Source organism: Suricata suricatta, chromosome 7 (assembly GCF_006229205.1).
Source record: "Suricata suricatta isolate VVHF042 chromosome 7, meerkat_22Aug2017_6uvM2_HiC, whole genome shotgun sequence".
NCBI classification, from domain to species: Eukaryota; Metazoa; Chordata; class Mammalia; order Carnivora; family Herpestidae; genus Suricata; species Suricata suricatta.
Window position 1 is genome coordinate 21,466,398 of NC_043706.1, and position 16,969 is coordinate 21,483,366.

The window sequence follows — 16,969 nt, forward strand, 5'->3', positions numbered from 1 at the left end:
TCTATTCTGACTTTCTCAAGGGTTTTTATTAAGAAAGGGTGCTGTATTTTGTCAAATGCTTTTTCTGCATCTATTGGCAGGATCATATGGTTTTTATCCTTTGTTTTGTTAATGTGATGGATCACATTGATAGATTTGCAAATATTGAACCAGCCCTGTAACCCAGGAATGAATCCCACTTGATCATGATGGATAATTCTTTTTATGTGCTGTTGGATTCGATTTGCTAGTATCTTGTTGAGTATTTTTGCATCTGTATTCATTAAAGATATTGGTCTGTAGTTCTCTTTTTTGGCTGGGTCTCTGGTTTGGGTATCAGGGTGATGCTGGCTTCGTAGAATGAGTTTGGAAGCTTTCCTTCTATTTCTATTTTTTTTGGAATAGTTTGAGAAGAATGGGTATGAAGGATGGCTCCTTATTAAGTTTGGTTATTGGTTATTGGTATTGGTGAGTGGGGACTGGGGTAGGGTGGAGTAATTGATGAGATCAGGGACCTTTAATCAATAGGCAGAAAATGATGTCTGTTTGAGGCAGAATATTCCCTTTATTTAGCTCTCTTTCTTGAACATGTGCCATGTAGTAGGAGATGATTACAAAGCTTGGCTTGGACAACTGGGTAAGGTTGTGTAGGTTGTGGACTATACAAATGGACACAGAGGACTGAAATCCAGTGTGTGCCCACTTACAAAGCCTTATATCTGGGCATAGGCCTATGTCTATCCAAAAGACAAGGACTCTGTGCTTTGCACAAAAGTGTCATCTTCTTGCCAAGTCATAAGACACTGATTCTGGTTTCACCAGGGGTACCTTTTTATAATCACATATAATGTGTGTTATGGTCACATATACTTGATATTATCAATTCCAGTGGTAGTCCCAAGCCTGGCATTTGATCTTGCCGCCTGACGAGGCATCTATGTCTTTGAGACAAAGCCTATTTTACATGTTAGAAGGCTGCCCAAGGAGTCCTTGTGACACAGTCAGGAACTGGATCCAGACAACTCTAACTGTATTCCCTTTTCATTAGCTGAATTAGCTGAAGTCTGAACCTTTATTGTATGGATTCTGGCTCATCCCCCTGACTTTGAGAACATATCTGGGTTTTGTGGAGTATAGAGGGGAAGGGACATAATAAAGCTCTAAGCAGTTGGCTAATAAATGTTCATTATAAATACTATCTGTGCAGTTAGGACAATACTCTCCACAAATTCCATTCCTGTCATGCACATAACTGTCCAGTACTTTGCAAATTTCCCTGACTTTGGCGTTTCTTTTCCTGCCGGCCCTCCCTCATATTTTCTTGCGGGAGTAAAGTAAATGAGTGCTGTGGAGTTTGAGGGATGTGCTCCAGTCCAGAATATAAACAGACAATTGGTTCTGATGCTATCGTCAGGAGGATGGTGAAGAAGGAACGCTACTCACAATGGGAACAATACACCTGTCTGTCTTCCAGCAGAGGGGAAAACAATAGTATGGGGACAGTGCAAAGGTTACAAGTGGGTCCACGTGCAGTTCCAGATGTCAGCAGGGACACAGAAGGAGCGGGGGTGGGTTCATGTGGTAAGGAAATGGAATTCCTCGTTCCCATGTGGCTCTGGGGAAGGGAAATCCTGCCTGCCAGTAAAATTGGAATTTCTGTGGTAGTCTGTGGATTCATATGAAGATGCTCTAACAATCATGACTTAATTAAATATCATGGACTTATCACTCCATGGGCACACTACAGAATCTCTCCAGACTCTCCTCTTCTCTGAGTCTGGTTACTTCTGGGAGCCTTGTGTCAGCTCAAGAGCAGTTCTGTCCAGTTTCATTCTTCACCACCCTCTTCTGGTGCTGTTGTCCAAGCTTTTAAAACTACTATTGTGTGTTTTGGAGAAGCGTGGCTCCCAGACCCAGGCCTGGCTCTCTCCTCCCCCACTTTGTGCTGGGTCCTTCCAAGTTTGTGGACTAAACCATGCTGTGTTCTACCCACTTGCCCAGGTGCCACATGGTTATTGGACCCTACAAAATGCCCTGGGTTCCCTGAATCCCTTATAAATTCAGCTTCTAGCTCAGCTCCTCTCTCCTTGGGGCTATGCCACAAATCCAAGGGGCTGGGTGGGGAGATGGGAGCACCCTGCACATGGCTATGATATATTGAAGTCAAAACACAGAAAAATATTGGACAATGAAATGCAATTAAAAAATTTAACAAAAACCAAATAACTATAGATAGACATCTCTCAGGATATGATTGTGAAGGAAAGAGAATAACCCATAAATATAAATGAATTATTTGGTCTCTCTGGAGGGAACAGTGGACAAAACCAATATGAAATCAAAAAGTGGCCAAAGAACAAAGCAGGGGTGATACGCACCTTTCTCTTCTAAATGACTCTAGGTATGACATTTGCCCCCAGGCTAGTGGAGTCATTACCTAGAGCTGCAGATGTAGGTGAGGTTGGGCTTGACACCAGGTAAATAATACAGGGAGGGGTTTCTTTCTTTCTTTTTTTGTTAAATATATTAACAAAACATGGTATAAATTTAAGGTATACAATATGTTAATTTGATGCATCTATATATTGTAATAGGATCACCATTGTAGTCATATTCAGCACTTCTATCACTTTAAATAATTATCCTTCCTTTCTAGTGGCTAGTTGTATTAAGCATGAGCAGAGGGAATTTCTATGTAAGCTGTCTTTCAATCACAGGAAAACCTTGGAAGGCGAGTAACTTGTTCTGCGAGTGTTCTGCAACATGAGCAAACATTTCTAATAAATTTTAACTTAATAAATGAGTGATGTCTTGCAATATGAATAGTACATAAAGCCCAATGTCACATCACAACTGAGACAATGGTTCTCTCTCTTTCTCTCTCTCTGCAAAATTGCAGGTGATTGTCTCCCATGCTTGGATGCTCGGTCTCAGGCCAAGGTGTTTGGCAGAAATTAGTAATTTTTCAGAATGTCAGAAGGTGCCCACAACTGACAGTAGTGCACTTTTTGTCACTTCAAAGCACCGATGGTCAGTCTCTTACTTTCCCATTCAAGAAAGCTTTGCTTTATTCTAGGTCAGGCTGCCTGCAGATCTATGGACTCTTTCCTCCACCGCCTTATTGCCAGTTACATTAAATACGGTACATGACAAGAGTTTATTAATACTGTACTGTAGTTAACATCGGTGTGAGTGTATACAATGGCCCCATGCAGAAAAAGGTTGAAAAGAAAAGCAGTAAGAAGAAAGAGATGACTATGATGGAGGTTAAGAAGGAAATCATTGAGAATTATGAACAAGGTATGTGTGTGGTGGAAACTGCATGATTTTTAAGAAGTCTACATCTGCATCTCATCTGCAGAGGAGGAGAAGAAAAAAAGCGGAGAAATCTCTTGCTTCAGATGATATTAGGATGATATGTAAAATGTAGGAAACAGTGCAGACTTCTGTAGAAAAGCACCACCAGAATAAGTCTGTAGCAGTGTAAGCATTGAATCTGTTTAACGACAATGCAGTGCTGCGTTTCCACGGAATCCTCAAAAGGAGGCCAAAGCAAGAATCATTGGATAGGTCCCTTGTTAAAGTTGCACAAAAAGAAAACGATTCCAGTGAGCCAATAGATAGCAGTGATTCCATTAGTGGCAGTGAAAGCCGTCCTACACCATAACCCTCCTCTCTTGGGTCCCTCACCAGCCCTGAAGCTTTTCAAAGGTAAATGCAGGTTAGTTTGTTTATTTTTCTTTATTTTTTGGTATTTTCTTTATGATTTTGTATTATATTGCTGTGCTGTAATCATTTTTATACAAATGTTTTGGGTTGTGGAACAAATCATCTAAGTTTCCATTATTTCTTTTCAGAAATTCGCTCTGATATACACGTGTTTTGGATGATAAGCATGTTTCGAACAAATTATGCTCCCAAACCAAGATTTTACTGAACTTCCATTTTGTTACCAAAACTGAGATGAGAAAAGGAAGGAAGTGCTATGGTCTGATTGTCTGTGTCCTCCCAGATTCCTATGTTGAAACTTACCCCCCAGGATGATGATATTTGGAGGTGGGCACTTGGGAGATAATTAGGTCACGAGGGTGTAAGCCTCAGGAGTGGGATTAGTGCCCTTATAAAAGAGAGTGCCCTCACCCCTCACCTCTTCCACCATGTGAGGACACACCGAGAAGACAGCCCTCGGTGATCCAGGAAATAGACACCAAATATGCTGGCACCTTGATTTTGGAACTCCAACCTTCAGAACTAGGAGATATATATATTTCTGTTGTTCATAGCCTCTTTATTCTATGGTATTTTTGTTACAGCAGTCCAATGGGATGGAAATCGGAAGAGAACTTCCAAATACCATGATCTTGGCTCCAGTGAATATTATGGCATGAGTATGACTACGTAGGCTCTGGAAAGTAAGCGTGAGAAGAAAGCTGATGGGCAAGGGGCCAGGTGGCTGTGGGCTTTGCCCGTCTGGACCGCCTGGCTTCTGTGGGCACTATGTCTGCCCCGAATTTCCTCACACCTGCTGCTCATTACCCTCAAAACAACTGCTCTCTACTCCCCGCCCCCTGCATCTCCAGTCTCTGGTCCCCTCTCACTGCATTTCCATGCTGCCTTCCAGGCGCTTCTCAGGCTGGCATCCCCTCTCTCTCCTTCCTTCATCCATCCCATCCTCAGGGAACCTACACAGATCCCTCACTTACTGGGTCAGTCCACCCTTCTCAACATTGACGGCGATGAAGACAACATGAATTAAACATGATGAAGGTGAGGGCACACTTGGTGAAGAGAATAAATAACTTCTCACCAGGAAGGGGTGGAAAGGATTTCCTCAGGAGGAAGGCAAGGGCACCCTTGGCGGGGAGATTGGCTCAGGCTGAGATGTGGGTCCACAGTGAGCTTCAAGAAACACTTGCTGATTCATTCAGTTCTGGGAATCACAACTAAGCATTAACAGAAAAGCCTGTGCTTGGGTGGAAGTCTTTTATTATATCTTCATTTCATCTAAAATAAAACTCATTGCCTAATGATAGCAGAAATACAGTATTGCCAGTTGCTGGGAATGAAACACTAGGTCAATAGCCAGGGAACCAGAGCTGGGACTACTCCTGCCGTGGGCACCAGGGTCTCTGATCTCAGCCATCCTTCAAGGGCTGCCTCATGGCGCCTTTCACCGAGAAGCCAACCCCGGACATCCTCCCCATAAAGCCAGAGTGTTCTGTTCCTCTTTCTTGTTACTTACCATGGGCTACCCATCATAAACGATTTTGATACTTTCCTTCTTTCCTTTGCCTAAAATATAAGTTGATTGTGGATAGGAATTATATATTACTCATTTTTATATTTTACGTACTGTCCTGAATACAGTGATCAGCAAGTAGGTAGTGCTGAATAAAAAAAATACTGATGAGAGGAAGGGAGGGAGAAGGAGGAGGAAGGGAGAAAGTGAAAAAGCCAGGTTCTCCTGGACTATTCATTCAATTCATCCAGGCAGGTTTGACGTGAATGACCAAGAGATTTTTGTTTTGTTTAGTTTTTTGGTTGTTGTTGAAAAGCAGAGTGCCGCTCTTTCAGATCATGAAACTCAGTAGTTCAGTATACTCCTTAAACATTCATGGTGTTTTCTTTTTTGCTATGCTCTCATCAATGGATTAATAGAACTCTTTATTAGCCCACCATTGTTTTTAGCCTGGTTGTTGCTTGACTTAAATTCTGCAAGCCCACAGCTAAACTCATAAAGTGCTCCCTACTGTGTGACCTCCAACCAAGCAACCAGGGGACAGTATCAGCCAGCAAGAGCCTCGGTTTGGAGTCAGACTGATTTAAATCCCAGCCTGCTGGGCTCATGGGGGCGGGGGGAGGGTTACCCTCCTTCTGTAACACCAGCTTTCTCTTCTATAACTTGAATTCCTGTATCACCTGCATAGGGCTGTTATTGAGACAGGAAAAATAGTGGCTGGCACTAGCAAATGCTCAGATAATTGTCAGCTTTCAAGCAGAGGTTATTATTGTTATCATGATTGTTGATCTGACTTCCTAGATGTTGTCTTTCTAAGCCCATCCATTTAAAATCATTTTAATTTATCTTTATGATGAAGCCTGGTTGTATCTCTTTGATCATTTCCATAGTATTCTCTGGCCCCTCCTCAAATTCTCCTCCACCATTTCTGAATAGAAGAAGGGAAAGACACAATCAAATGGTACAGGCTTCTGAGGCATGGATTTTTTTTTTTTTTCCTAGACCTTGCTAGAATCCATAAAAATATCAGCTGGGGGAAGAAATCATTGTTTTCAGCTGAAATAACACCCATGCATAAATTCTTTTCCACAGGAGTGAGGAGACCAAGATACTGGGGGAAAGAATTTGGTTTTGTCACACATTTTAAAGGAAAGCTGGGTGAGAGGAGAATGAAAAAAAAAAAAAGTTCAGTCTGGTGCATCTGAAGGCAGCTGAAGCTTCAGTTCCAAATGGGGCCACTGGAGGTATTTACAAACTGGATGTAAAGGAGCGCTCTCCCAGTTCTCCTGGAGCCCCTGCTTGGCAGAGAAAATGATCAGGAATCAGAGGAACTGGTTTTGCTGACTGACAAAAAATGCAGCTGATTCAAATCTGAACCTGAACTGCTGCGACCCGATGAACTGCCTCCCTAACAGTTCGGGTTAAAACCAGGATGTGGCCCTTTCCCTTCTCTCACTAGCTGTTTTGGGTTATTTTTGCTGAGGGCAGATGTAATTGTTAAATGTGCAGATGTTACATTTATTCCTCCTTTTTTGCAAGTGTATCTTTTCTTTTTTCCTTTACAAGAAGCAATTTAATTAAGTATTATGCACATTTTCTTTCCCAGGCCTGTTTGGCCTGGTTAGAATGTTTCTGTTTGGGGGAAATTTAGACCTGGGTGTTTTTATTCAATCCTCTTTGGGAGTTCATGGTTCCAGGACCAGCCCAGTGAACACACCCATATCCCAGGTCTCATAAAACTAGCTGCACTTAGAAGAAATCAAGATGCCAAGGAACCATCTCAACACTTAAAAAGGAACGTGGGCTTATGAGCAAGGGCAGGGCTTGAAGACTGTTTGCCTCAATAATCCAGGAGGGACAGGAGAGGTAAATTAGAAGGGGCTTTAGCTCCAACCCTTATTGACCAAATGGTTTGTGCCCTAAGTTGCATGTTGAAATACCAACTCCCAAGGAGATGGTATCTGGAGGCGGGGTCTTTGGGAGGTGAGTAGGTCATGAGGGTCTAGCCCTCATGAATGGGATTAGTGCCCATAAGGAAAAGGTCCCGGAGAGCTGCCTTGCACTTTCTCCACGTTCAAGAACACAGTTCCTCTAAATTGGGAAGCAGAGTCTCAACACACATGGAATCTGCCAGCACCTTGATCTTGGGCTTCCCGATCTCCATTCTGTAAGGAATAAACGTCTGTTGTTTATAAAGCAGTCAGGTTATGGGACTCCTGTCACAGCAGCCCAAAGGTACTAGGCACCACTTCAGCAAAATAACTCACTCTTATTGAATTACCTGCCACACTCCATTCTAAGTCTCTGCCATGCATTCTCTTTTAACTCTCAATACTTCTATAACACAGGTATTATTGCTGACACTTGCAGGTGAGCAAGCCAAGGTCAGAGGATTAAGTCACTCACTCTGTTAGCAGCTAAGGGAGGGTTAGGACTGCAGTGCTGATCTAATTCCAGACATGCTCCAGCTTCCTGGAGTCTTTCCCCCCTTTCTCCTTTTACCCCTCTCCAACTCCCCCAGTTTACACTTGGGACAAGTGTGGTTCCAGTTGGGCTAATGCCAATCCAGCTCTGTGTTGGGTCACATGACCTAGATTAAGCCAATCAGTGCAGGGCCAAAGCAAAGGGCCTGGAATGGTCATGTGACCCAAGCCTTTGCAGGTAGAATGAATGCAGGGCTTTGGGAGAAAGGTGTCTCTCTCCTTTTGTACGCTGGACAGGTGTGAAACTATTTACTGTTATAGGAAAGACTGAGGGTGAAACCAGTATTCAGGGAGGCCAGAGGTGCAAGAACCATGGAGAAATAGAGGTGAAGCACTGATGAGATGTGTGAACTTCTGCAGCAAACCAAAGCTGATGCCAGAAACACGTGATGGCTCAGCAATAATGAGGCCCATGAGGTCCCTGTATATCTAAGACTGAGTTGTGTCTCTGTTCCTTATGCCCAAACATTCTAAGTGACCTGATGACACTGCCCAAATGGATCTTCAGCTGTCTGCTTGAGTGCTGGCTTGGGCACTGGCATTTCCTTCCCACCAAATATATAGATCCACACCCTGGAACAGCATGCATCTGTATAATTCAAGTGGAACAACATGGGTGTGAACTGTGCGTGTCCATGTCTATGCTGATTTTTTAAAATACAGTGCAGTATTGTAAATGTATTTTCTCTTCCTTATGTTTTCTTAACATTTTTTTTCTCTAGCTTACTCTGTTGTACAAATGTAATATTTAATACACATAACTTACAAACTATTTATTAACTCACTATGTGATTGGTAAGGCTTCTGATCAACAGTATGCTCTTCGTAGTTGAGTTTTTGGAGAGTCAAAAGTGCATGGATTTTTCACTTGCATGAGGGGTTGGTGCCTCTGTGTAAATGCAGAATTTCCCTTAAAATGTAAGGAGGGGACTGTGGACACCAAAATGACTGGAAATGTCTGGTTTCCACAAGAGTTCTTTGAGAACATAGCATCATCTTAAATCAAATTGATTTTTTTTTCCAGGGAAGTTTATTGAGAAGTTTTTTTTAGAATGTTTTATAGTGATTTTGAAACAGCAGCAAACTGTGAGAAGATGAGACACAACTGAAGTTCTCTGCCAGTGCGCCCTCCACACATGCAGGGTGTTACCCCAAGAGAGCTTGTCTTGGGGTTACCCATCCCCTTCCCTGAACACCTCTTGCTTCCTGGGGTGGCAGTTCCAAACTTCATCTTAGTTGCTAATTTTCTGCCAGAATGTTCAACAGTGATAATTATGTGGCATCTCTGACCAAGATGGTTGTGTTTTATTTTATTGTTTTTTAAAAATGTTTATTTACTTATTTATTTTTGAGAGAGAGAGAGTGTGGGGGGGAGGGGAGGATAGAGAATGAGAGACAGAGAATCCCAACCAGGTTCCACGCTGTCAGCGCAGAGCTGTCAGCGCAGAGCTGGACCCGGCGCTCGAACTCACAAACTGCGAGATCATGATCTGAGCTGAAGTCGGACCCTTAACTGACTCGAGCCACCCAAGCAACCCCAGTTTGTGTTTCAATAGGAGATTTGGAACTAGTGAAAAACGTTCTCAGCTTGCCGGAGTGAAACTCATGGTGAAGCTTAAGGCCGGTGACGGGACACAGAAACGCTTTCTTTTCCTCCCAAGTCGGTCCTTTACTGCAGCTGCCGGGCATTCATGTGCACTCAGTCATGGCTAGGGCCAGCCCCGAACATGGAACCTCCTGTTTAACCCAAACCCAGAGATCTGAACCTCTCTCTCTCTCTCTCTCTCTCTCTCTCTCTCTCTCTCTCTCTCGTGCACGCGCGCGCACACACACACACACACACTCACACGCACCTTGTCAATGAATTGTAAGAAGATGACAAAAAATAGGAAGGAAAGGGAACAGATGAATTGTAGAAAAATAAGAAGTGAGCTTGTTCCTACTCCTTGTCCCTGCCTCTGGAAGGCTGTGACCATTGTCCTGAGCTCCTACAGCTGTAGGAGCATGTGAGTGCCCAGAATCTCCACACGACCCTTGCTGCATGTAAGGATGCTTACGGGAAAGGGAACAGAGGCATGTCTTGCTAGAGAGAATGCGAAGGATCAGAAATTAAGTTTGCTGTGTGTGTGCTTGACAGGATCGCCCCCAGGTGTGGGTTCAGAGGTTTGCTCTCCTGCCGGGCATAACCACAGTACCTCTTTTCTCCCGAGCATTTATGGATGTAGCTGAGGACACTACTGTAATTTTGTTTCTCCATCACCCAAAAAACCTCAGATACTGGTTTTAAAGTTTTAACTCACCAGGCATTTACAGCTTGCTATTCTGGGTAGTTTAATTATGTACAGATGATAATTAATAGCAATGAACATTTTTGAACTCTGTAGTTTTCCTGTCTTAATCTCTAATGTAGTGGCTTTGTATGGATATCAAAGACCCGCAAAGTCAGGCCAGTCCCCCACTGCCAGTCCCCAGCAGGAGCAAGAGGGCCAGATGCTGGGCTTAGGGACCCTGGGGCGACTGGGGTAGGGAAGGAGGGGAAGGGCTGGTGTCAGGGCTGTGGAGCCCACCGTGCATTTCTGCACATCCTGGGACAGAAAAAGACGGGGCTGCTGAAACGGCGCTAACAGCAGACAGCGACCTACTTGTTTACGAAGGACGTTGAAGGAAGTGTTTCTGTCTGTATGTGAATGAATGTGTCCGCTGACTGACATGACTTTTTAATATTATAGGGGACTGCACGGTTAACGAGGCAGGGACCCTCCCTGGAGTATCCTAAGCGTGAGTGCTTCAGTGTTCAGTGGCTGCTCATGGAGAATGAATGAATGCATTACTGAGAGCCATGGTGTGCTGAGGCCAGCGACAGCCAGGCTTTGGAGGTGAAGATGTAATGAGGTTCGGTCAGGCAGGACGTTGATGTTACTCTTTGAAGGCTTTTGTCCGCTCCCCAGCCCTCATGGCCAAAGGGCCTGGGACTTGCCCTGGAGAAAGAGGAGGAGAAGGGACACATTTTCCCCAAATCCTCTTTCCAGCCAGGCCACCAGCTTCCTGAATCCCAGAACTACTTACGCTGTGCCAGCACCTGGCACCCTGTCTGGAGGAAATTACATTGTAACTAAAATATGGTGCTGCGATCCTTGGAACAGACCACGAGGAATGACTGTAGGCCAGCTTTCTTTATTCTGGGTGACTGAGGAAGTGCTGCTGAGGAGCTGAGAAGCGGGAGAGCCTGGCCGTTGGGAGGAGGGTGGGCCCACAGGCTGGTGCCTACCAGGAGGCACCTTGGAAGCATGCACACCTGTGGAGTCTGGGGACGCCTGGCCCCGGGGCTAAAGTCTACCCCTGCACCTCCAGTGGGCCTCTCTCTGGTCGACCGGTGTTTCTTCCAGAGCAGGTTCAGCCTGGCTGGTCTGCAGTTCTGAGATGGAGCGTGCTCCGCGTTTCGGCTACTCAGGAGCAAACGACGGTAGCGTTGGCGCAAGCCACGGTGGCGCGGTTTTTATTATACAGTTCCAGCAAGACCTGGTATTCTCCCTGGAAGGGACACGGGGAAAGATGAGGTGTGTGACTCTCAGAGCAATCAATGCTTCCACAGGTAGTCATCAAGCACCTTCTGTGTTCTTCTAGGCAGGCAGTGTTTTAGACACTGGGGATGAGGTATAACCAGGCAGACCACACTCACTTACGGGCCTCACTAGGACAGACAGACAATGCTGTCTGCACGAGATACTTCGCTGTGCATGCAGTGCATGTGCTGATGCCACAGAGAGAATGCAGGCGTGGAAGGGGATGGACAGCAGAGCCAGGCCCTGCGGGTAGGGCTGGGCTGGTGCCAGTTGGCAGTTTTAAGTAGGGTGGTCAAGGCAGACCCTGCTGCAAAGGTAACCTTTGGGCAAAGACCTGAAGTAGATGGAAAGCTGCTTTGAGGGCTGGGCTGCACATTCAAGAAATAGTGAGGAGGCCCATGGGGCTGTAGGGAGACAGAGCCATGGGAAGTAGGGATAGGACAGGAGTCGGGGATGGTCTTGCAGGCCAGGATGGGGAGACGCTGGCGTCCACTCTGAAAGGCATGTGGGTCATGAGAGCGTTTTCCCCAGAGGAGTGGCCTGATCACATGTGCATGTGAAGAGGACTCTTCGGGCCACCCACTGAAGAGAGACTATAGGGCAGAGAGTGTAAGCAGTTAGGACTAGATAGGAGACCACATGGGTCTATAGTGGATGGCAGAGGTGAGGCAAGTGATTGGATTCTGCATAGATTTTGAAAGAAGAGCCCATAAGGTTTCCTGAGGGAACCCATGTGGGTGACAGAGAAGGAGAGGAGCTGAGGGTGATGCTAAAGATTCTGCCTGAGCAACTGGAAGATCCAGGGAAGATGAAGAAGACCTCCGGTGAGCAAGACTCACCCGCACAAAACTGAAAGGCTCTATCAGAAAGAGCACTGCAAGCTTTTAGGTTCCTTTCTGGCAACCACACTCCACAGAGGACTCTCTTCATCTGTGGTTAGCAGCTGACTGAATGTGGAATTATAGAAAAACCCATGTGTTTGCTTGGTGGCCAAGCGCCCCAGCCCGAGCCCCCAGAGGTCTGCAGACTCCCTGTCTGGAGAAGAGACACTCTGAGTGCTGGGATTTAGTAGTAAGTAGGGCGAAGGGCCCAAGAGGGAAGGATCTCAGGAGATTCCTGGCACATCTTTGAAGTGCCTGTCACCCAGAGAAGGAAAGGTGGTTTAATCTGTAGAAGTCAGAGGGAAGGAAGAAATCAGACCACTGGATGGAATTTGCCGAGAGGTACTTTTTGTTCAAAAAGAACAGCACTGGAGGCACCTGGCTGGCTCATTCAGTTAAGCATCTGACTTCAGCTCAGGTCATGATCTCAGGGTTCCTGAGTTCCAGCCCCATGTTAGGCTGTCAGAGCAGAGCCCGCTTCAGATCTTCTTGCCTCCTTTTCTCTCTGCCCCTCTCCAACTGTGCTTGTGCGCATGTGCTCTCTCTCTCAAAAATAGACATTAAAAGGTTAAAAAGAAATAAAAAGAAAAGAACAACTTTCTAGCAATGAGCGGAGGTCCAGAGCAAGCGGGTTTCCCAACACTGAAAACTGCATTCGGCAGAGCCAGGTTGCACTAAGGATGGTGGCCGAGGGGAGAAGGCTGCTTAGAGCGCCCCCTAGGGCACCATTCAGCTGAGGATTCTGCGACCGCTCTGCTCCCTGAGGCTGATCGCCCAGACAGGAGCCCCTGTGATTTCAGAAGCAGTTTAGGAATTTAACCAAAACAGTGTAAAAGTTAGAGAATTAATTCTGAGCAAAGAGCAGTTCAAACCTGCATCTGTCTGTGCCACCATCATCACCATCATTCCTGTACACTTTTCTTTTAGAGTCCCTGTGCCTTCAGGCACACACCCTACACAATTATTGAAAACCAAATAATTTTTTTATGATTGCTTTATAAGCCTAAGAAAGATGTAGTATTTGCAGGAAGGTTCTAGGTGATGGATTACATGCTTACATTGCATACATACCTGCACACCTCCAGGATGTGCCTGCTCTGGCCATGCTCACCCTCAGGCAGGTGGAGGGACATCCCAAGAGGATAGGATGGGCAGAGTGGGGACAAGGGACACAGAGCGGCAGCCTCTGTGCTGTTGAGAGCACTGAATTTGTGAGCCAGGAATTTATAGTTGTTTCCTTGGCACTTATGCAGATTAGTGCCAATAAGCGCCTACAAGTTGTTGTTCACATACTTTGGAACCCCAAAGGGCCTCTAAATTCTAATTCAGAAAACAGCAGTCCTGGAGATGCGGGGTTCCAGGCAAGACCTCAGTCTGGGCCAAGGGACTGACTGTGTTGAAAAGCAAATAATACCAGGACACTGCAGATTGACTGCTGAGTGGAAAAGTTTTCAGCCAGGCAGGGATAGAATTAGCACAGAGACCCATCTCTGGGGGGTTTGGCGGGAGAAGGGGATCCGGGCCAGGTCTTTTAAAACCAGAAAGCTTCACACTGTCTCTGTCCCATATTAGGAAGCAAAGTCTCTGAGGCTTGCTGGCTGGCTGGCCGCCAAGGAAGCCTGGGCTGGCTGCAGCTCATCCCCCCCGCCAGCGTGGGCGCTCATGTTGAGATTAAGGCCTCCAGCTGCCTCTGCTGCATACGTGACAGGTTGCATGTGTCCTGCTTGGGTAATGGCCCCTGTCGATTCTGGCCAGGTGTCAGCAGGCTGGGGCACGGTCAGGGCTGGCCAGGCTTTTGCTTCCTAGGCCCCAAAGAAGGGGAAGTGGTAGGAGGACCAGCCAAAGGGGACTGGTAGATGCTTAAGCAACCATGCCCACGGCCAGGACACCTGAGCCTGGCTTTGCCCTCACATCCCGTGACATGGCTGAGTACCATTACTGGTGGAGGAATTCAGATCAAGCATCCTAGGGGAATGCAATAAAGCTTTCTTACATCTCTGCAAGATTTTCTTTCAAAGATTTTCAAATCTTTTCCTTTCAAAGATTTTCTTTCAAAGATTTTACATCTCTGCCTTTAGGAAGCTCTTTCCCTCTCCTCCAGTTCCTGAGGGGAGCTGCTTTTCTTAAAAGTCAGTAATGCAGGGCACCTAGGTGGCTCAGGCCATTAAGCGTTCCACTCTTGATTTCAACTCAGGTCATGATCTCACGGTTCATGAGTTCAAGCTCTGCATCAGGCTCTGTGCTGACAGTATGAAGCCTTCTTGGGATTCTCTCCCTCCCTCCCTCTCTCCCTCTGACCCTCTCCTGCTCATGCTCTTCCTCTCAAAATAAATAAGTAAATGGAAATAAAATAAAATTAAAAATCCAATAATGCCAGATGAAAGCAATTGTTTGCAAATTTTAAGTCAATCTCCAGGCAGTGGGGGAAGGGAGGCGTTCAGAAGGAAAATAGGGAAGAAAAAAGGATCAAGTAGCAAAGACTTACAGAAAAAACTACCTGGCAGAATTTCAGTCCCACATCCTAGAAGTGAAGAGAGTTTGTAAGATTAATATTTCACTGAAAGGCCAGCAGGGAAGACTCTGAAGAAGCTGCAAAATCTGCAGGAGCAACAGCTAGAGAATTTTCTAGAGACAGCGCAGCTTGCACCTTAGGAACCCAGAGGCTGGGACAGAAAGGAAGCACACACAAGAGAAATGAAAAGTTAAACAGATTCTTTATGCAGAAGGAGACCCTTTCCCAGATGGTTTTTGGGTTCTGGAAAGCTGAGAGGTTAAAGTGGAAACAAACAAACAGAAAGAAAAGTTATTACATCCTTGTGATTCCTTTTATGATGTCCCATCAGATTCTTTCAGGAGTAGCATATTGAAAATGTTCTGTTTATGTCAGAGCTGCTAGGATTCAGCCATTTAAGAAGGTCACATTATTTTGCGGAAAGGAATTCCTGGAAAACTGGACTCTTAGCTGTGAGCCTTGCCAGTAACTACTCAGGGTGGGGGCATTTGATTCACCTGGTGACCCCCCACGAGTAATAGTGTAAAGCTGGTACCTGGGGGCCTTTAGCCTTCATGCTTGTGTGTGTGTGTGTGTGTGTGTGTGTGTGTGTGTCTTCCTCTCTCTGAACAGCCAGCCTCACTGATAGCTCACTCCCCAGCAACTCTGACCCATGCAGTACCTGTAGATGTCAGCCATCCTGTAGGACAGGACTCAGGCCTCCCTCTCTGTGGGAGCTGTCTTCCCAGGGGATCCTTAAGGGTCCAACTGTCATAAAGTGTCAAATACCGAAATGGCAAAACCAGTGTGTTAAGCATTTATAAATACCCACCACGAGGTATCAGCTTTATTGAAGAAGGGTTTTCTTGGTGGGGGCCAGTAGAAAATGTTTAAACTATTTAATTCCCTCCTCATCCTCCTTCTCCTCCTCAAGAAACTGCTTGATACAATAATTAAGTAATAGTACTGAGCAGAAAACTAAAACCTTACCTCGGGAATTTCAAGTCCAAGATTATTGATGGGGCCAGCATAATAAATCTGCTCTGAAACATACAAAACAGACACAGTGTTACTAAATCATATTAAACAAAAAGATTTGCTCCTTTTATCTGTGCTCACTGTTCAATAGGGATCTAGGATTAGGAAAGAAGGGCTCTGTCTACACAGTTTCTCATATTCTAAGGAGGACACTGACAGCATATAAATAACTAAATAAGGCAGTGTCTGGATTGTGGAAAGAGCTAGAAGACTTGCAGGTGGTGTGAGAGAGGCAGATGGTGTGATGGTTAGGAAGCCAGGCTGGAGCTGGGCTGTATGGGGTTCAATCTTGAGACCACCTGTGATAACTGTTTCATCTTGGACAGTCATTATCTCTTTGGGCTCAGTTTCCTTCTTTTCAGAATGGGTATAATAATGACAAACAGTGACCACTTCCCTGAGCTCTGAGGAATCAAAGGGTTAATTATGGAAAGCGCTAATACCAATGTCTGCAAAGCACTCAATAATTTGCTAAAATAACAAACTAGGAGACGGCATATTTGGTTGGATGGCTGGTCATCTCTGTTTGTGCTAAGCCCTGTGGGAAAGGAATGAGGCAGCATTCAGTAGCTTTGATGCAACAATGGGGAAGGTAGATGGCTGGATGGTTTTACTGGTCTAGAATGATAAGGAGAGAGTCAAGACAGTTGGGAATAGATTGGAGAAAGCTTATAATAACAGGCCATGGGATAAGGAAGGTAAGGAAGAAAATGGAGGGGGGTGGTGGGGGTTGATAGTAGAAACAGTGGTTGAGTTGATTGAATGGAGTTTCCATCATGGCTCTCAAGGTCCTAGAATGGGTGAGCTGGAAGGACATGGTGAAGGCAGAAGGTAGAAGTCTTGACAATGAGATTTTAGAAGTGGTACATTCTATGATGATGGCAACACACAGTGTTGACATGGGTCTCAGTGGTTGAGGTGGAATCATGGGAACTGTAGTTGGAAAATGGTAGTGGAGGTCAATCAGGTGAGACATTATGGTGGTGGAAAGGACGTCTGCCTCCTCTGTGACTCCCCAGCCCCAAGCACTTAACTCATTATAAGCGGTGCCTAAGACCACAGGCTCTGGGGTCAGGTTGTGTGTGCTGGGCTTGAATTTTGTCTTTTCTTATTACTAATTGGGCAACTCATCTAATCTTTCTGGGCCTCAGTTTCCTCATCAGGAAACAGGGGGCAGGTTATAATCATATTCACCTCACAGAGTTGTTGTTAGCATCCAATGGGTTAATACTAGTAAAACTCTTCCAACAGCACCTGGTGTAAGGGGAGCAGTCATTTTTTGCTTTTAATATTCA

The 16,969-nt window shown here is 45.4% G+C and overlaps 1 protein-coding gene across 1 annotated transcript in view; it reads right to left on the bottom strand.

The window, feature by feature from the left end:
- Positions 1-10,855: 10,855 nt before the first annotated feature.
- The window catches only part of LY86 (lymphocyte antigen 86), a 63,446-nt gene continuing 57,332 nt past the window's right edge, over positions 10,856-16,969 (bottom strand). Inside the window, exons 4-5 of the mRNA XM_029945576.1 lie at positions 15,627-15,679; positions 10,856-11,232 (exon numbers count right to left, since the gene is read on the bottom strand). Coding sequence (XP_029801436.1) covers positions 11,149-11,232; positions 15,627-15,679 — 137 coding nt within the window. The 3' untranslated portion in view covers positions 10,856-11,148. The remainder of the gene's footprint in view (positions 11,233-15,626; positions 15,680-16,969) is intronic.